At 35.8% G+C, this 21,555-nt stretch overlaps 1 protein-coding gene across 1 annotated transcript in view; it reads right to left on the minus strand.

Moving 5' to 3' along the window:
- USH2A (usherin) overlaps positions 1-21,555 on the minus strand; it is a 687,474-nt gene that overhangs the window by 409,855 nt on the left and 256,064 nt on the right. The window contains exons 21-25 of the mRNA XM_078078672.1: positions 16,683-16,813; positions 8,925-9,051; positions 6,545-6,646; positions 4,499-4,678; positions 3,365-3,495 (exon numbers count right to left, since the gene is read on the minus strand). Coding sequence (XP_077934798.1) covers positions 3,365-3,495; positions 4,499-4,678; positions 6,545-6,646; positions 8,925-9,051; positions 16,683-16,813 — 671 coding nt within the window. The remainder of the gene's footprint in view (positions 1-3,364; positions 3,496-4,498; positions 4,679-6,544; positions 6,647-8,924; positions 9,052-16,682; positions 16,814-21,555) is intronic.

The raw sequence follows: 21,555 nt of genomic DNA on the forward strand, positions 1-21,555 counted from the left end.
ATTTTAAATATACTGAGTTTAAGATGTCTACAAAACATCCAGAAGAAACTTTTTTTTGAGGCAGTCAAACATAAAGATAGGCCAGTAAAATAGAAAAGGTTAATGAGAAGATAAATAAGATCATCTAGTTAGTGTAAAAGCAGTGAAAAGAAACGGTGACGTTTTAAGAGGAAGGTAGAGTAGATATAATTCCTTAAGTTGACAATGATCTTCTTGGAGAAACCATAAGGATTTAATGAAAATCAAGAGCAACTAGTATTTTGGAAAATCAGTAGGGAAGAATATTTTAAGAAAAAAAAGATGATAGAGGAAGATCAAATAAGATAAGGACTGAAAATTATCTATTAGACTAGAAAATGCAGGGATCACTGGCAACATTAGAAGGTTCTGTCGTGGAATGTTGTAGGAGTAGGAATCATAATGTATAGTAGTTTTGAGGACTGAAGTATGATAACATAAAAGGGGAAATAACCAGAGTAATTATTTTCAATGCAATAGACTATGAAAGGAAGGGAAGTACAAAGGAAGAATTTTCAAAGTCAAAAGGAAAAAAAATTAAAATAAATGAGGCCCAACCATTTTAGATGTTGAGGGAGAAGAGCCAATGAAGAAGGAACACTGGAACTAACAAAATGGGGAAAATTTGTAGCACAAGCTCTTGCAGGAGAACGGATAGAATCTAGAGTAAAGATAGAAATATTAACTTTGGTTGGAAGAGTGGTAATTATGTATTTGTTCTCCTGAGTCAGGAGAGAGTGAAACCAGACTTGGCTCATAAAAAAAGCTGTAGGTCGAGAGTTTGGAAGGTGAGGAGATGGTTTCTTTCCATTCTAAGAATGAGACTATCTGAAGACCTTCAGGTTGTGGTGTTTTCCAGTCCTGACATTCTTTTTCTTTCATGTTCCACATCTAATCTAGGCACAAATCCTGTAAACAAGAAATACTGTTGAATGAAGGAATCAGAAACCTCAAAATTCCATGTGTTACTAGTCTTCATACTTTTATCGGTTCTCCTATGATGGTCAGTAAACTGGCTGTTGAAACTGAAAAGGCTAGGGAGCTAGAATGATTGACCCAGAGTTGTGAAATTGAAGATACAAGTTGAGGGTATTGACAGAAAAGTGGTTGAAAAGCTGTATTATGGTGTCTGAGGTAGGGAGGAAGTAAGTTAAACAGAAGGTGGTCTGATAACCAATGGTCTCAATGTCTTAGTGAACTCGGTAAGAGAGAATGAAAGCTGAAAGTTTATGAGGTTGTATTTTGAGATTTAAGATTTTAGCAGTGAAAACTTTCTGAGTCAATCAAGCTCCAGAGGATAGCCATGTATATTGAAGCTACTTAGGATAACAGGAAGAATTCTTTCTGAGAGATAATCTGGAAGAAGCCTATGTCCTCAGATATGGAAGAGTAGAATGTAAGGAATGTCTGCCTCCCTTATAGCTATGTTGTAAGTGTGAAAAGAAAGTCTAACACATAGTAGACACTCAATATATGTTTGTCTAAATGTTTTGATTCTTTAAGATTTATTTCATTAAAGCTTAAAGTTAACATTATTATTCAATATGTATTCATGTATTTCATTAAAGCTTAAAGTTAACATTATTATTCAATATGTATTCATGTATTCAAATGTATTATATTCCCAAAGTCAATGAATGGAGGAAGATGGAAGTTTGGAGAGGGCTGCAGCAAGATGTGTGACCCTCCAATAGTGGCAAGTGGTCCTTAAGAGGAAAGGCCAAATGAAAATATCTTTGCATCCTCCCCAGAATTTATGCACTTATAGACGATTAAAGAATGCTTAGTGAGGGTCACCCCAACATGAACTCATTTACAGGTTCATTCATTCATTCATCCAACAATCTTTATCAAACACTTAACAGGTGCAAGAGGTAGGCACTGAAGATAGAACTGTAAAGAAGCCAGCCAAAAGCCCTGTGTTCAGAGAGATTACATTTCAGTAAGGGAGGCCAACAGTAAATAGGAGGACAAATCAATACTTTAAATAAGCTGAAATTTTAATAAATACTGTGAAGGGATATATTTCTACTTACCTGGTCAGCAAAATTGACAGTATATAATCTAGGAATGTACAAAATCAATGAACTGAAAATAACTTAGAATCATAAAATCGCCAAGACATGTGTTTTATTACCTATTTGCCTAGATATGAGCAATGAGGTCAAGATGTTCATGATTTTCCCTTGATTCTATGCAAGTTCTTTAATAACTTTTTAAAAATTAACATTTTAATCACATACTTATTTTTGACAATGATATCTGTCTGATTAAAGCAAGTAAAAGAAATTACACTTGCCCACTATATTTAGAGAAATGTATAAAAATGTTCATAGCAACTTTGTTTGCCATAGCAAAAACATGGAAACAACCAATATGTCATTGACAGGAGAAGAGATAAATTACACAACTATGAAAATGTATACCTATATGGAGAACATAAGTGACTCAAAAATAATGTCGAGTGCAAAAAAACAATTGCCTAAAGGTAGAACATGATGCAACTTTTATGAATGTCAAAAACAAGAATTTTTAGGCATTCATACATGGTGTTTAGACCATAACTACATTAAAAGGGATAATAAACACAAAATTCTGACTACATATTAGCTCTAGAGAGAGATAGGGAAATGGGATAGGAAAGACCCCATAAGTGATTTTTTAGTTCTTGGGTTGGGTGGTAGGTTCATGAGTGTTCACTGTACTTTTATACCTTATATTATGTGTGTGTTTGTGTGTGTGTGTGTGTAATATGAAAAATATTTATTATAGGGGCACCTGGGTGGCTCAGTCAGTTAAGCATCTGACTCTTGGTTTTGGCTCAGGTCATGATCTCATGGGTCCTGAGATCGAGCCCTCTGTCGGGCTCCATGCTTAGCTGGAAGTTTGTTTGAAAATTCTCTCCCTCTGCCTCTTCTCCCACTTGTGCACACACACTCTCTCTCTAAAATAAATAAATCTTTATATATATATATATATATATATATATATATATATATATATATATTGTATATAGTTTTTTGACACTATTATGTCAAAAAATAATGAAGGAAATAACTTTTTTTAACATTGGGAAACTAAATGGGATTTTCTTAATTCCTCATAACTACTCTATTTTGCTAAAATTCAATTTTCACAGGAATAACGGTCATTTTCAAACATCATGATCCTAAAGCACAAAATGTTTCACAGGACTCCAAAACTAAAGATGACTTAGGGAAGAAAATGAAAACAAAAGAGAATTTCAAAAGAAATCCCAATTTAGCATATTATAAACACATGGCTTATTGATTTTAAAGTTGTATCTAACATTTTCAAGTAAATTTAACTAAATAAATGAACATACAGCAAGAAAATCAGGTCCATATTTGTTGTAAATGAAAAGAAGCAATCCATTCAATTGGTCAGTTCTGAACTTAAAGGAAATCTCAAAATCCATTCCACCATGAAACACGTATGGATGAAGTTCCAGGAACCCTTTAAAGAAAAGAATATGTACATATCAGCATGTGCAAAGCATAACCACCAGCACTGTAAAGGTGGTACAAAGACTAGGACATATACTGTCATCGAGTACATCTCTGCAAAAAAAATGCAAATCGATGTTAAGAAATCCCCCTTGTTAATTGTACAGAAGTGGCAGAGTGAACTTGATATACATTGTAAGAGGAAGAAATTTACTCTCTAAATCATGGATATGATTAAGACTATTACTGTTTTCTATCAGTATTCACAATAAGAAATTGCATTGACTAAGAGAAATTCAGAGTAATAACAGTGTTGAGAAAAGAGCAATGGAAAAGTGCACAGAGTAGGATATTATTTAGCTTTCTATTTGGAAGGTAGTTTAAGCAACGTAATAAGTAACCAGCTTTGTTATAAATGTAGGAGGCAGCGGTGGGCTTGCATTTGAAGAAGTACTATCCACCAAGCCACCGTACTCCCTACCACCCCCTCACCCTGGATACTTGCCAGGCAGGATGTCTGCCAGGGACACTGCCCCTTGCCTTTACAGCAGCCTTCAGAACAATGGAAGTAATGGTGGTGACATCTTCCAGATCTCCCTTAATGACCTACTCATCCCATTACATAGCTGAAATTTTTGTCCTGAGAATACTGTCTGTATAATGGGATAAATAGATATTTGTTGATTAACCTGGTCAATAAAATGCTCTCGAAACATCTTTCTAAGTAAAACCACATTCTAAGTAAAACAATTGACTTACCAAAAAGATATTTTTGACCCTACCATATGTGAACTGCTGGGCTAACAGAGATCTGACACATGAACATATGAGTCTTACAACTTCTATTACACATTCAGACTTTGAAATATATTTATGTATATCATGGCATAACTAGGTATTTCTGTGATACTAGGTTCATGTGAGGTCAAAGTAATTGGACAAGGTAGATTACATTTTGCAAAGGATAGAACATACACGCTAAGCAACCACTGGTGTCTATTTTAGAAGCTTACCTGTTCCTAGGAACTGGGCTCCATCTTGTAATGAAGTGGGGCATCCCTCCCAGCTGTTATACACGTTGATTTGTTCTTCAGCACTCTGCCAGACCAGAGGCTCCCAAATAGCAAAGGGGTTATACTTCTTCATAAAATACATATCCTTGACACAGCCCACAAAACCCTTTTGGATTATGTCTGTAGGAGTTGGTAGATATCAAGAAATATGTACTTTGAAAAAATTTTTTCAAGCAATTAATTTTATGTGCCATTAAAATAAAAGAAATAGGCAATAGCTCTCACTACCTATTTATTGTAAACGTCCTAATGATTCACATGAACACCACGCCATCACCTATTCTAGGTGGTAACAATTATAATGTTTAGCCCTGGTTTAGACCCATCATAGCTGCAGAAACAGATGTTTATGCAAAAACTGGTTTTATAGTAGTAGCCAGAATATTGCCTTCTGAACTAATGAGATTTCATCTGCCACTAGTCTTAAAAATAAAAGTGTTATAACAAGTTTTAAAAGATTTGAATGAAGTGTTTCTATTAAATCTGTAGTTTGTAGTTTAGTTTCTTCATCATGATGAACCAGTCTGTTATACAAGTAAGTCAATAATTTGATTTCATATTTAGGAAATAATGTAATGTTGACCTTAATTTTAGGACACCCTAGACCAGGCAGATGTGGGGTTTATGAACACAGCAAACAGGTGGTAACAGGGGGTTGGGAAAGAAAGAAAGTGAGCAAATGAGAGAATTAGAGAAAGAGAAACACTTCATACAACAATGTCCCTATTGATCAATGCAAAGCTTAGTTCTCAGCTTTGGAGTGTCTGACTTGATTCTGGGAAAGGTATTCACCAGCAATCAAAGTTCTACAAAGTCACTTTATATGCACAATGTCAGATTATTTATTTATAATGAAGATATGTCCTCTATAGGAAGGGTACTTGGTATCAGGGTATGCTCTCTTTCTGGTGCATGGATGTACCATAGCCAAGAAGTGTACTTGATGGATAAGGAACAAGGACAAAGGCTCAAGAGCGCTCTGTGTGTGTGTGTGTGTGTGTGTGTGTGTGTGTGTGTGTGTGTGAATGTTTTTAAGGGACTTCTCTACCAATCTAAAGTAGTCCAATAAAAACCCTCTACTCTAGAGATATTTCTAAGGAGAAAACTATATTCAGTCTTGGGTATTTAAATATATCCCTCTCCAAATTTCACTGAAAACATTTTATTCCTTTTGATCTTCATCATGATTCCCTGAAGACCACCACACTTGCACAATTTACATTTATCTAGGTTCTAGCTGATTTGTAATATTTATGTAGTTACATTTTACTTCCTGGGAGAGACTGGGAAGACACCTATGCCCTTCAATGAGAACATGGGAAAACAACCCTAAAATCTTAGCAATGCATTTGGAAAGGTGATTTTTTTCTTTTTTTTTTTGCCTAAGGTTAATTTCATCCATGTTAGTTTTTATTGATTTCATTTTGAATCAGTTTTTGTTCTCTCATTCTACAAATATAGGAATTCTTTTGTCTCTGTCTCAATTATAGTACTTACAGCATTTGCTCAGCATTATATGCCCTCTATGTGGCAAAGACCACTTTTTATTCACCTATGGACATCTAGAGACTAGTTTAGTGCTGATCACATGCTCGATACTCAGGGAATGTTCTTTACCCTATTTAGAGTATAAATCAAGCCCACAGTTTTCCATTTCTGTGTTGCATCAGTTTAAAATCTTAGAAAAACGGATACATAGTCCTAAAATAAGATACCTTTGACTGAAATTAGTATCATTCATTTTAGCAAAAATTTAATAAACTCTTTTTATATATCAAGGGCTGGCACCAAGAATTTAAATGCAAGTAATACATAGTTCCTTTAGAAAAGACACCTAAGGGAATTTTTTTGGCATATTGATATAGGAAGTACAGCATGAGATAGAATATAATACTATTATTCATACTTTAAAATAATATATTCATACTTGATTGTGTTGTAAATTTTGGTGAAAACATATAAATCCTATACCTTTGGCAAACTTACCAGGATCCTTCTTGAGGATGGTATAACCCCGTGGAAGCCCTCCCACAAACACTCCCGTGTTCCCTCCAATAATAGTGCTCCCATTCGGGGTGGCAGAAGAACCTATGGAAAAGGAGATGAGAATTCCAACTTCACCAGGATAATCTGGGTTCTACTAATTTAACAAATGATTAAACCCTTCACTGGGCTTCTGGACACCACTCTTTCTTGATTCTCCTCTCTGTTACCTTTCTTCAAGAGTTCTTCCTTATTGTCCTGACATCTTGATGTTGGAAGGACCAGGCCTCCTCCCCTCTCAGATCTCTTTCTTTCTCCACGTGCACAGATATCCTAACTCCTCTAGAAGGATGACCTAGAGGGCTGGGCACCTATGCGAACGACCAGGCCAAAGACCAGAACAGGCCTGGGTCCCTGGCTATGTTGTGTAACAGTGTAAATCTCTTGTTAAGATTTCTATATAATTCCATCTTTTCTTGGGAGTAGGGGGATTTTCTTTTCTTTTTTTTTTTCCCTCAGAACCCAAACCACTCTAATTAGCCCTACTTACATCTGGTCCCTTGGTGTTAAATGCCATCCTTAGCTGACAATTCCCAGTGTATATCCTTAGTCTGGAAATCTTCCCTGAACTAAGAGTTGTATCCATTAAACCACTTGATATATCCACCTGGATGCCTCACAGATGTTCACACTGAACATCTCTCTCCATGTCAGCTTCTCCCATGATCCTGTCAACCTCAGTTATGGCAGCTACATTCTCCCAGTTGCCCAGGCCCTAAACTTACCAGTCATGGTCTACATTAGGGATTAACAAACTCCTTCTGTAAAGGGCCATGTAGTATATATTTTAGGCTTTGTAGACCATGCAGCTTCAAATGGCCACAGACAACACATAACAAATGGGTACAGTTGTGCTCCAGTAAAACTTTATAAAAACAATGATGAGCTGGATGTGGCCCATAAGCAATTTGCCAACTCCTGCTCCTCTTGAATCAAATCCTTTTAATTTAACATTTATAATATACCCAGATTTCTCATTATATCGACAATTTTACTTCCCTGGTTCAAGAAACCATTTCTTCTTGCCTGAATTATTTTATAATTATTACAGAAGTTTATTAACTGCTCTACATATTTCCACCCTTCTTCCCCTTAAAATCCAAAGAGCAGCCAGAGTGTTTCTTTTAAAGAGCGAAGTCAGATCATGTCACTCCTTTCTCAAAATTCTCCAATGGGTTCCCTTTTTCCAAGCAAAAGCCCACAAGGCCCTATGTAAAACAGCCCTAAAAGCCTATTAGTCCCTTCACCCACTCTTTCCCACACTGGCCTCCTTGTTGGTCCCTGACATGCCATATATATGTTCCCACCTCAGGGCCCTGGCACCAACTATTCCCTTGGCTTGAAACATTCTTCTCCTGGTTATTCTCCTGGCTTACCCACTTATTTTCTTTAGGTCTCTGTTCAAATGTCACCTTATCAAAGGGGACTTTTCTAACAGTTCTTTATGAAATCAAAACATTCCCTCCCCAACACACACACACACACACACACACACACACACACACACACACACACACACTTTCTCTCCTCTCTTGCTTTATTATTTTCAGTATGTACCCCTACCTGATACTCGGTCAGTATTTATTTATTCTGTCTCCTGCCCCTCTCCCACCTAAAATGTAAATTTTGCTCTTTGTATCCAGAGTTTCTAGAGCAATACCTGGCACACTGTAGGTGCTCACTATAATTCCATATTTCCTGAGTATATTAATAAAAGCCTGCATCATCATGCAGGTACTGTAACTGTTTTATAATTATATAAGGACAGCAGATAGTGTAGAATGGAAAGAATACTAAACTTTGAATTACAGACAGGATAAGCATCCCAAGAACCCTTTCTACAAACTGTGTAAATTGGGAAAAGTTATTTACCTTTCCTGAGACCCAGTTTCATCATTTCTAAAATGCATATAATAACTGCTTTCTTTTGTTTGTCTTCTGCAGGTCAAAAATAACATGAGAGAACATCAGTAAAAGCCCTTGAAAATTATAAAAGACAAAATTACTACTGATGACTCTGCTGTTATTCTTGCTTTACTGTAACTGTGTATAATGAGAAAATGGTTGTCAGAATTCATCATTTTAATCAAAAACTAATGATGTAATGTATGGTGATTAACATAACATAATAATAATAAGAAGAAAAGAAGCACTGAAAAAAAAATTCATCATTTTAGGAGCACCCCAAAAGCAAACCCAATAGCAATTCAGATGAAATGGGGAGGAGATAAAGGTGAAAGGAAAGATGTAGAAATATAAACAACAGAAAAGTATGGCAACATTAGCGTATTGATAGAACTATTTATATATATCAAGTTCTTACCTGTATACTGCCCATCGAGTGTGATTTGGCCAAAAGCCTGATGCCTAATAGCTATTATTTCATGCCATTTGTCATCACTATATTGTTTCCCACCATCATTAGTTGGAGTAACTTCCATTGAAGACCCCTTAAGGGAATGAAGGAATGAATGAATGAATATATATGTTTGTAAACTCATATGCATATAATTCTATATTTGCTAAAAACCAATTTATAAATTTTGACATGATCATGATGGAAGCATGCATAATTTTCAAACCGAACTCAAAATTAAAGTTGATGCCTAACATTATTCAGGCTTTTCTGTGATGTCCTTCTGCAAACACCATAGTGCTCAAACCTGAAAAGACCTTCTCCTTGGAATAAAAATCTCTTACAAGCACACTTGCATTTTGAGCACTTATATAAAAGGTAAGGAATTTTCTATTCTAAAATTTTAGCTCTTAAAATTTTGGCAGAAATATGAAATAAGAATTTAAAACTAATAACATACCATTGAATCCAGATTGTTCTAAAGATAGGGAAATATCTGGCAGCTTAGTTTCTTTTACCTTCACTACACTGCTAATGAGAAGGAATGAGACTCATATTAAAAATTAGCCAGTTATTAATACATTGACCATAAGTATTGCAGTTAAACTTTGTACTCAATGTTCTGCAGTCTAAAATCTAGCATTTATACTTGTATCTGAAGTCATCGTATCATAGTTAAAAATGAGTTCCTAAGCAGGTAAGAGTAGGAAATGGCAGATATCAAGAACAGAAATCAGCAGAAAGGAGGTGAAGATAAGGAAACAGAGAAAGAGAAGTAGAAGAGAAACCTTCCATCTGAGTACTTTCTAGCCAAGTGAACACTTTTTCAGCATATCATGTTCAGCACAATGTTACCCTTTTTTTAGTGTTAGTGAGCAAATAAGGGTAAATAGAAGATATTTCAATTCTGTCACCATCATCAGTTACTACTACTACTATTAAAGAAAAAAACATCAGAAAATTACTCCAAACCTTCTCAGTGAAAATAAATGTCTTTCTTAATAAAAGCTGATTTTCTTAGCAATAATTAACTTCAATCCAATAAAGATTTTTAAAAAACAAAATAAGACTGGGTAAAATATTATAAAATGTCTTTTTAATTAGTGGGAATGTTTCACCAAACTTCCATAATTTTGGAATAACATTTTTCAAAAAGAGAAAAGTGATAATTACCTGATCTAATTGAAGATTTATATCACAAAAAGGGCAACGTGCGTCATACCATCTTAAGTAAAACATTTCTGTTTATTTTTCCCTAAAATAGCTTCAGTGATGTAACATGTCCATTCTACACATTTAATTGGCTCCTGTCAGGCCTCATACAGAGCATGACAACATGTATGACATACAGAAATTCGTATTATCAAAAAACAGCTTTTAATTTCCCATGAGGATGGGTGAGTTGCTTCTCATGTGGACAATATCCCAACTTTTATAGTCAACTTGATCAGCTAGAAGGATGACCATTTGGTAAATCCATTTTCTAGTCCTTGAATTTTTGTAGGTGGACTTTCTTTATATCTCTTTCCTCTACATACTCTTTTATTTTCTTCAACCCTATTTCAACATTTTAATATTTTACAAACACACATTTCATTATCGTAGTTTAATAATTAAAACCAGAACTGGTGTCGTGCCCAATTAATGTGCCCTGGTAGCATGCCCATTAGTTTTTCCATTAGTGAATTCAACAATACTAATGGGATTACTAGCATGGGATGCTAATTGGGCGTGACATAAGAAACTGGCTTACTTCTTAGCATACCCTTGCTAATGATGAAATTAATGAGCATTTTATTAAATGCTGTCTCATCAAAGTGTACTTAGTTAGCGTTAAAATTGTTACAAACGATGCTGCATTCTAAAGATCAGGTGTCTGAGTAAGTGGTTCTTCATATTATGTTTGGCAACAATTTGAAGCATTAATAGTTCTCTACATCAGAAATCACATTTATTGGAGACAAATTCAAGTATATAACATAGAGCCTCAGGATGCCAAATTTGCTTTATACTTGGAAGAACTTAGCATATTATTCTTTGATGATCATTTGAAAATTATGTTCCCCCACCAATGTTAAGAGAATAATTCTGCGATCAATTCTAATGTTATAGCACGCAGTTCGTTCTTTCCATTTGGAAAACACCAGACATGTTAAATAAATGTCATTCAGAATTGTTTGAAAGCTTTCACTTTCTCAGCTCCCTTCTAAGTGAAATCAGAATGTAATATGAGTTTCTTCTCAATGTCACTGAACATAAAACATTTCAATGACAACCACAAGTCATTATTGGTCAATAACATATCATCTGACCAAGTATATCCAAATTGGAATTAATCAAATAAAGAATGGGAGATGATAGCTAATTGTTAGAGACTTAACAAAAAAAATACAGCAATTAAGAATCAGAGGAACTTCTCTTTACTGTGACTCTTAACAAATTTTAAATATTGTGAAGAATCTTTCTCCCTTCCCTAAATACTTATTCACAGAATGCATTTGATCATTGAAAGGGAAACCAAATAAGTTTTTTACACCTATAGCCTCTATGTAGGATTATGTTGTTATGTAAGGAATTCATTACTTAAGTTTATTCACATATTTTAAAAAACGTACATGATGACTTCAAGTTATTTTAAGCAATGTGCTAGACAGTAGTGACTTTAAATTCCTATAAAATGCTCTTTTCACAATTCAAATTTAACTATTTTGAATGGATTTGGGACAGTAATTTAAAAATAATCAACAGTAAAAGTCAAAGTTTCTAACAAACTGAGAAATTAAATAAGAACTAAATTATTAAATAATCATTAAAGAGCTGGAAATTTTAGCCTAGAAAATGGGTAATTTTATATTTTACCAATTTTTACTTGAGTATATTTTACCAATAGTTATTGAGTCAGTCAGTGAGTCAATCTGTCAAGAGACATTTATTCATTGAGCATCTACTATATTCCAAGGACTTAACCTCAAGGATCTGTTTCAGGACAAAACAAACAGACTTTGCCCTCACTGGATTGTACAGTCTGATAAGAAAGACACATTAAGCAAATAACTGCTTGTCTGATGAGTACAATAAGGTGTTCATTAGATAATCATATCTCATTCAAAGATAGAGGAAAGAAAACTGGCTTACAGTGGTACCTAAAGTATTCAATATATAAATAATTTGCATATCAATGGGAAGCAAATAAAACATAACTTCCTTAAATGTGAGATACCTCTAACTTTCTCCAAGTAGCTGTATTCATATTCCTATTTAAAAAGAGAAAAAACAATGGAAGAATACTCAAAATTTTCTCTATTCCTGTTTCAACAATTTTTTGTCTGAAAATATGTAGAGATTTCATTAAAAAGTGAACAGATACGTCCAGTTCACCTGCACTGCAGTATAAATTCCTTAGTGGTGGGGAAGGACACAGTCTCCGCTAGCTTGAGCTCACTAGTTCATACAGAGATAGCATCATGTCCTAAGACCACTTAGTATAATATATCTGATTACCTGTTCTCAAGTACATCCTAAAGTAATCTTGCTCAACTAATACCTTAATTTTCTTTTGAATTAATTCATTGCCACTTTCCTAAAAATGCAGGTAACTTTTGCCTTGTGGAGAGATACTTTTATTCCATATTCCATATATTCCATATATTGGCTATAACAATTCGACTCATACTTGGCTGGCACCTACCAACTTTTTATACAGGTTAGGATTTGGGTACAGAGGGTAGGGACAGAGCAGCTGGAGAAGCTAGTGACAGTGATGAGTGTTCTAAGTATCTGATGAAGAAGGGAAAAGGACAGAAATCATTGGCAATGTCCCGTGAATGCTTCCCTGAACTACGCTATCATGTCTTTCACTGGACTATCTGATCATTGAAAAGGAGATGAAAAAGATGAGTCCGAGAGTTTTCTGGCAGCCATTCTCAGGATCATAACAATAATACTGAGGCTGAGCAGAGTTAACCCCTTTACCTTCCTATTCTGTAGAAGTTTAGGATGCCACATTCTTCACAAAGGGAAACAACACTGCCCAAAGAGATGACAGTCATGCTTCAGATCTGGGGAAATCATTTTTGGATTAATTCCGCAAAGACTTTGCCCCATGTTTGGTATGTGTGTGTGTGTGTGTGTGTGCGCGCGCGTGTGTGTGTGTATGTGTACGGTACTCAAAATAGGTGATGAACAACAAGCCAGTGTATGGTTGCAAATGGAGCTCTGGGATGTGCATAGTCATCTAGAATCACACAGACACTGGGATTGACATTTATGATGGGCATGACCAACTGTAAGTGCGAGTTAATGTGAAGTCACCGTAGGACAGTCCTCTGGGTCCTGTTCCTTCCCTGCCCTGTCCAACTCAAGCAAAGACTCTGTACTCCAGTTGTGGGACAGGGAGGCCCAGATGAGTGGATGGCCGGAGTGAATGGCATTTTGTTCATGTCTCATTACTGTGTTCCCAGCACACAACAGCATAGCATGGAGCCTGGAGTACAATAGCTGTTTAACAGAACTGCATTGAATGCAGTAAACTAAATCCAGTGCCAGTTCAATCACTAAATTACTGTGTGACCCTAGTTAGACCACTTCATCTAAAGCAGGGATGAAAACAATACTACCTCAAGTGGCTACTTCAAGAATGAAGTAAGATAATTAATGTGAACCCACTTTGTATACTTTAAAAGCTCTATGAATAAATGGTTACACAATTAAGGTTTTTCTCCATCTGGCTTCTTCTCAATTATTCCCAGATATTAACAGGTTGAGGGAGAAAAAGCAGAGACAGATTTTTCTTTCTCATTGACATTCTTCCATTTTACTGTACTGTTTCCTTTCTTTTCAGGTTTTTTGTTGATTTTGACCATCTAGCATTTAGTCTCTCTTTTCACCTTGTTAATTTGGATGTTCTTGGAACATTTTCATTCTATCAATAATTAATGTCTGTTTCACAGCATTTAAAACAAAACATTTTGGCCTATTTATTTTATGAAAATAAGACACCAATGTGATCCATTTCCCTACTGCCTTCTCCGCTAAGTTGAGACCTTTAGAAACTTTTAAATCACTTATCTTTCCCTCTCCTTCAAATTTTAGCAATTTTAGCACCAAACAATTATTAGAGGTTGATTTGTCTGTCTTGCCTTTGCCATATGTCTCATCTATTTCAAAAATTCTTTGGCAGCATAAAACACATTTCTAGTCACACTGCCATTAAATATTTAAGTTGAATTTAATATTGCCAGTTTTAATATTCACCACTGATTTTCCTCTTCATATTTCAGACTTTTCTTTTTCTCCTTTTGGTTAGAAGGCTTGATGAAATATTTCCTTCCATATGGTGCATGGATAGTATTTTATCTGAGTCTCTGGATATTAACAAGCATTATTCTTTCATGTTGACAAGCAGTACAGTATCAGAGTTAAAATCATGGTCTTTGGAGGTGGAATGCCTGGGTTTCAATCCTGACTTCATCACTAATTAGCTGGATGACTTTGGGGAAATTAATTTTACTGTGGCTCTGATTTTTTTTTTTTACTTGTAAAGTGGGAATAGTAAGAGTATCTACTTCATAGAGTTGTTGTGGTATTTAAATGAGGTGTGTGTGTGTGTGTGTTTTACATATACAGTGAACACTTAGAATCATGCCTGGCATATAGAGGTCCTACGGAAGCGTAAGTTTTGCTTAACCTTGACTATAACTTCATGAGTCCTTTCAATAAATTTATAATCAATTAAGGATATGCTGTCCTACTTTATATTTCATTATTTTTTTCTCATCTTTTTTATCCTTTTTATTGTATCTGTGTTTTTTTGTACCTGTGTTTTTTTGTTCTCCTTCTGAATTTCTTCTTAATAATGTTAGTGGTCTCCATCTTTTTTATCTTTTTATATTTTTGTTATGTACTTTGACCTGCTAATCTGAGGCTCAACAGTGTCTCTCTCCTAATTCACCTACTTAAAGTTTTCAAGTGATAAATAATATTTTCAATTCTGTCACTGAATCAACTTCAATGTGCTGGTTGTTTTTTTCCCCATTGCCATCTGCCTGGCCTTCTGAGACAGCTGCTTCTCCCATTCTTTCTGGCTGCTGGATCTGCTTACGTGTGATGCTATTTCTTCTTTGCTTACTCACTGCCCACCTATTGGTACCCCTTAAGAAACTGCAATTCTACAGAACACCCAGAAGTCCGTGCCTGAATACCTACCAAGTACTGGCCTTGCAGTTATCAGGCCCCTGTCGAAACACCAGGTATAAACCTTTCTTCCTTGGTCTTTCCAGCGCCAACTCATGGCTCTTCCAGCTTCCTGAAACAGGAAGAACCCAGCTGGCCTCTTGAGGTCCCCTGCAAGGAACCTGCCATGATGCTCAGATACACTGAGTCCACCATGCCCTGCCTCTCCTCTCCAAGGTGTGTGGGTGTCCAGGGTGTATTAAGTGCTGATTCTTACCCAGAGCTCTTGGCCCATGGTTTAGCTACAGAGAGGAAAAGTCATGCTGGCTTAACAGTATAACGTAAAACATTGACTTGGCAGGCACAACTTATGATTTAGATCAGCAGTTTTAAGTTGAAACCCTGAGGATATAGAAAGTAAAACATTTTTTACAAAGTCTTACTCATTCCTCAACTATTTGTACCTACTGTCAAATTCTTACCAATATTTGTTTAACTAAAATGAAGACAACTATTCAATGATTTTTCCATTGCTCTTGGGAAAAATTTAAAACTTCACATTTGCTTACAAAGCACTAAATGACTTGGTCTCCATCCAGCTTTTCAACCTCCCACTTTTCTCTTTGTTCAATCCCTCAGCCATATTACATTCATCTTGATGTATAGAATAAGTCATGTTCTTGTCTACCTTGGGCACTTAACATTTGCTATTTGCTCTGCCTGGAAATTTTATTCCCAGTGCCTTCCTGATCTCTCATTAGTATCTTCCCTGTCCTGCCCCACCTCAAACACATATCTTCCTGTACAGACATGTGCTCTTGCTCTGACTGACTTTTCCTCATTGTTTTGCATCTCAGTTAAATATCACATTTTCAGAGAAGACTGACAACTCAGAAAAGAAAGACCCTTTATTTTATGCTCCCATAACACACAGCATCTTCTACTTCTCTTTCATGACATTCATGAATACTTTACATTAATCTTACCTAGATTGTTTCATAGGGGCATGGTTGCATTTAACTTTAAAACTATTGTAGTCTGTGATACCCAGCATTACAGTACCTGATAGGCACTTAAATATTTACTGGTAAACAAAGGAGGGAGGGAGGGAGGGAAGGAGGGAGGGAGGGATGGAGGGAGGGAGGGACGGAGGAAGGAAGGAAGAAAAAGAGAGTGAGAAAAAGATAGAGAAGGAGGGAGACAGAATGTGGAAGAATTAAAGAGAGACATAATTTTGCTTTCAAGGAAAATAAAAATAGATCTATTCAAATGTATTTAAAAGTTTTCATCTTCATTATAAGACAGCATATGGTTGTGAAGCCTGCAGATTCTCAGTCAGACTATGTGGTTTGAAAATGAGCTCTGCTATTTTAGCTGTGGGCAAGTCATCAGCACCTTTGTAAATTTCATTGTCTTCATTGGTAAAGTGAGGCTAATAATAGTACTTACCTCCAAGTTTTTGGTGAGGATTCAATGTGAAATATAAGCACTTACCTCAGTATCTGGCACCTAGGACACTCTCAAAAATATCAAGTCTTATGATTACTCATTTACCTGAGGATCAAAAAGAAAACAAGGACGTCCATTCTTCAACTGAAGTGCAAAATACTCTTCCTGATTGCCAGGCGATGCGGCAAAGACAATCAAACCTTCAGGCACCCTTGTTCGAAAGCTGGCCTTAATGCCTGGTGAGACAAGTGCAATCAGCAAATCAGTGCTGGGGTTTTGTTGATTCTTTCTGATAAACGTACATTTACTTTCATTATTATTTATGATGTAGTGAGTACAGTCAAGGAATTATACACAGCAGTGTACTGGGATGGTCCTAGCCATTTGGTTCTAAATATATCTTGTTATGAATGCCAACCTGTTCTTGGAAACTCAAGTCTGCACTCCCACTAATCAATATATAATGTACTTTCAAGTTATGCAAAACTCATCAACATGAAAAGACATGTTGTCAACCCAAAATTGCTTTTGGGTTGTATCAATGTGAAAATATTATCAGAGCCATAAAAATAAATGGGTTTTGACATTAATGAAAGGAACACAAGGGGCATTGTTTAAAATACTTAGGAGGTTTAAAGAATCAATCTAGTAATAGAAGGTAAAAACTAGAAAGACCTGCTGTGAAGTGGCCCAGAGAGCCAATTTTCTGAAACAGGATCCTGTAACCAAATGGTCTGCAGCTTTCAGAATTTCAGGGTCTTCCTCACCCTTCAGATCACCTACTGCCCTAGACACACAATGCTCTTGTCTTACAGAAATTTCCCCAGCTCAGGAAGCAGGGGAAGCTTGTGATTGTTTCCTAAGATGTCTTCCCACTACCCCACATGATCTCAACACATGGTATCCCACTCACTTACAGCACCTTTCCTTGTGTGTAACACATTTTGCTTAATGTATTGAAACCAGCAAAGAAGTTTAAGAGGTACAGTCTTTGTTCTCAAAGAATTCCCAGTTTAGTTGGAAATAAAAAAATGTGTCTTAACAGACAAATTGTATGATGAGAATCAAATAAGAGGTCAAGAACTTACTTGAGAATCAAAAACAACTCATGATCACAATATTAAATAATTAGTGAATAGTGATTTGAGTAGTCATACGGTCAACCAGAGCTATGAAGGTTTGAAGGTGAGAGAGGTCCCTTCAGGCTGGTCTGGTAACCAAAGGTCCTACATAAGTGGGGTTTTAATTTGAGTTCAACAGACTGCAACTACTGCAGGAACCATGTCTGACTCATCTTTCCAGCCCCAGTTCATTACATGGTATCTAGGTGCATTTATTGAATCCTTTGAGAGTCTGGAGGAGGAGAAGGCAGGGGAGAGGTGCATCAGAGGTAAGGGGGAAGTTTTAGCATAGGTGTGGAGGCAGGAAAGCAGAAGTCATTTCGTATCAAATTGTCATTTTTTAACTACGCATCAATGAAACATTAACATTTGTTGAATACTCCACTGCACAGTAAAGAAGAAAAACTGACCAGCCAGTGCCTGACCTTAAATTCTAGTTGAGGAAAAAGACAGAACAAAAATGTATAATGAGGTGTGATAAGTAATATAGAGATATATACAAGATATAATTTGATTCAAAGGGATTGAGGAAGGTTTCACAGAGAATATGAAGCTGGAGCTTGTTTTCTGAGAGTAGAAAGGACTTTGGAGGAAACTCTACAAAGGGCTAGAGGTATGGAAATTATTAAGGAATGCTGCATGTGTGGGCAGGAGTTAAGAGATGGATCTGGAGAGATGGGTAAGACCACACCTTGGCCTGTCTGCCATAGATTATCCAGCCTGAGAAGTTTGAATAGAAGACAAAGATGGAAAGGCAGGTTGTGTGATAAGTATCTTTAGAGTGAAATTTTTTAACACCAGCAAAGGCAAGCCTGGAATATGGACTTCAGACTTTCCAAAGAGTCAACTCAAATTTTTCCTGGCCTTCTTAACTTCTGCATCTTCGGCTTCTAGATTTTATGCTTTGGGCCCTTTTAAACATACTTGTCCTACCCATTTGGATATTGCATTGCCTCACATTCTGATTCTCTTCCTCCTGGCTGCTAGGACATTACGTCCTTGTTGTTAAACTTGTACCTGGTCAATCCCAGCATGTCTCTGACACCACAGAATAAAATTGTTCATCCCAACAAATCATTCTTAGGTATTCAAACTCATTTGAACCCCTGCTACTAGCTCCTCTTTCCTAATAAATGGACTGAAAAGGTTGAGCTTCCCTGTTAGAATTTATCCTATAGACTAAAGGAAGGCATTAAGCCTTGGGTGGAGGAAGGGAGTAAGAGGCTGAAAGTCAGGATTATGGCAACCAAACTAATGGGGGCATGTATAAAAGATACAGATAATTTAGCCACAGAGGAACCAGTTAGGATATCACTGTGCTTTGGGGGAATAAGATGATAAAATTTTTAATTAAGAACTGACAAGTAACTAAATGGATTGAAAGAATAGACTCTGTATATTTCAGAAGAAACTCATTAAGACATGTTGATATGAGGTGATGATGTGGGACAAAATGGTGAATTCTTTTCATCAATTACTAAGGGAAAAAGCATCAAAAAGAAATAGAAAGGTCAGGTAAAAGAAGAAAATATGGGGTTGAGGATATAAGTTCAGTTTGGGGCACAATGTGTTTATATTAATGATACAAAAACAATCCATCATTGGGAAACAAGAAACTAAATCTTAGAAGAGATGGAGCAAGAAAAATAAATTAGTGATCACCTGTCAAGAATCCATGTCTCCCTGAGGCAGAATGTAGATAAAGAAAAAGGACCTTTAGGGGAAATGCCCCCCCCCATTTAAGAAAAGAAAAGGAAAAAAACAATAACAAAATTGGAACAAGGATAATAATACCGTAAAATGGAAGCCTAGATAAGAGAGAACTTTAAGAAGGCAAAGTTAGTTAACCATGTAACACTTCCTGTAAGTCCAGAATAATTAGACCTGAAGAAAAGATTACAGAGCTGGTAATTAGCAATCATTAGACATAATATTTTTCAATGGAATGGAATGGTTCAGAGCCCAAATGACCAGGTGATAAGGATTGAGAGAATGGATGACTAGGTAGTGGGTGTGAAGCACTCATCACAAAAAAACTGATAAAGAAATGGGAGGCAAAGAAATAAATTATTAGGGTAGACCAATCAGGTAAAAGAAGGAAACATCTGCCAGCAAAAGCATAGAGTTGGCCAAAGTGTGGTCTACATTCTGACTAGAGAACAACTGTATTTCTACTAACCCTTCTTCTCTTAATCTTCTCTCCTTTGGGTCTAGAGTAGCTCTCCCCATCAGACATCTTATCTATTACCATTTTTTTTAAAAATTGTATATGCGGTATCAAATACTATAATTAAAACTATTGCTTTAAAATTAAACAGCTGAAGGTTATTTCATAAAAATAGCTACAATTCAGGACGTGAAGATAATAAAACTCTCTATAAGTGTGCTGGAGGCACCTATGTGGGAGCTGCCTGGAGAGCAAAAGCAAGGATTTGAATGAGGGAAGAAATTAATAAAATTAATAATTGCTCAATCTAGAAATACAATTACTTGTTCCTGACTGATGGGAAATTTGGTGAATGAAATGGAATCAGAGTAAGAATTACAGGAATATTTATTTGAGTTATATATGGGAATAAATCAACTAATATTATATGCCACTTATGGGATATGCAAGCGCATGTGTTTTTCAGACACATTTAATTTTTAAATTTTACACTTATATAACAAAGAAAAGCACTTTTAGCCCAACTAAAATATAATACTTTACACAGAACAAGGAAAATTTCTTGTGAAAAGGGAGGATTTAGTATAATAGAGGGCAAATTGATTTGATGTTGTATAGTCAACTTTCCCTTAGCTTTTTCAAATAATTCAGTCTTGTCATTTTTCTGCTTACATTACAAAGATGAAATTTTTTGCATGTTTTCTATGAAGAAATGAAAAATGCACACATCCATTGAGACTTCATGTTCTTGATAATAGTGCCATAGACATAGATAAGTCCTATCTTTTGAGCCCAATGCCTTAAATCATATAATCAATTTTTTAAGTGAACTAAATTCACAAATACATGTATTGGCATATAACTATAACAATCTTTTGATGAATATATAAAATATTTCAAAGAAAAGTTTATTGAATTTACCACAAGACAGAACGGTAAAATACCTAATTGTTCAACATTATCACACCCCCTTTTCCTGTAAGAAGATTATATATTTATATATCCCATCTATTGATTTTAGGCTCAGCCATGGGACTTGTGTTGGGCAAAAGAATGGAAACAGATACGTGATACACTGACAGAGCAGAAGCTTTAAATATAGCTGTGTCGGGCGCCTGGGTGGCTCAGTTGGTTAAGCGACTGCCTTCGGCTCAGGTCATGATCCCAGAGTCCCGGGATTGAGTCCCACATTGGGCTCCCAGCTCAGCGGGGAGCCTGCTTCTCCCTCTGACCCTCTCCCCTCTCATGCTGTTTCTCTGTCTCTCTCTCTTTCTCTCAAATAAATAAATAAATAAAATCTTAAAAAAATAAAAATAAAAAAAATAAATATAGCTGTGTGATTGAACTTGACCCTTCTTCCCCTATGCCTTATGAATGTGCTTTCATCCTGTCCCAAGAATAAGAAGACATGTGGACCAGAGCCAAGCAGTACCAAAGTATTGTTTTTACCTTAAAGGTTTGTATTAAGGAGCGATTCTGACTAAAATGAATGGAAGAGTGAAAAACATACATTTCTCACTTGCCTAAAATTTAGATTTTTGATTTAAAAGAAAAATCAGGAAATATTCTAAAGTTCAATATTTTTGTTTCAAATGTCTGGAGAAATGATAGAACATTCTTCTATCTCAATATTTATTCATTCATTCAAGAAATATTTAGGGAACACATACTTTGTGCAGCCACTCTTCTA

This window comes from Halichoerus grypus, chromosome 7, assembly GCF_964656455.1.
Source record: "Halichoerus grypus chromosome 7, mHalGry1.hap1.1, whole genome shotgun sequence".
NCBI classification, from domain to species: Eukaryota; Metazoa; Chordata; class Mammalia; order Carnivora; family Phocidae; genus Halichoerus; species Halichoerus grypus.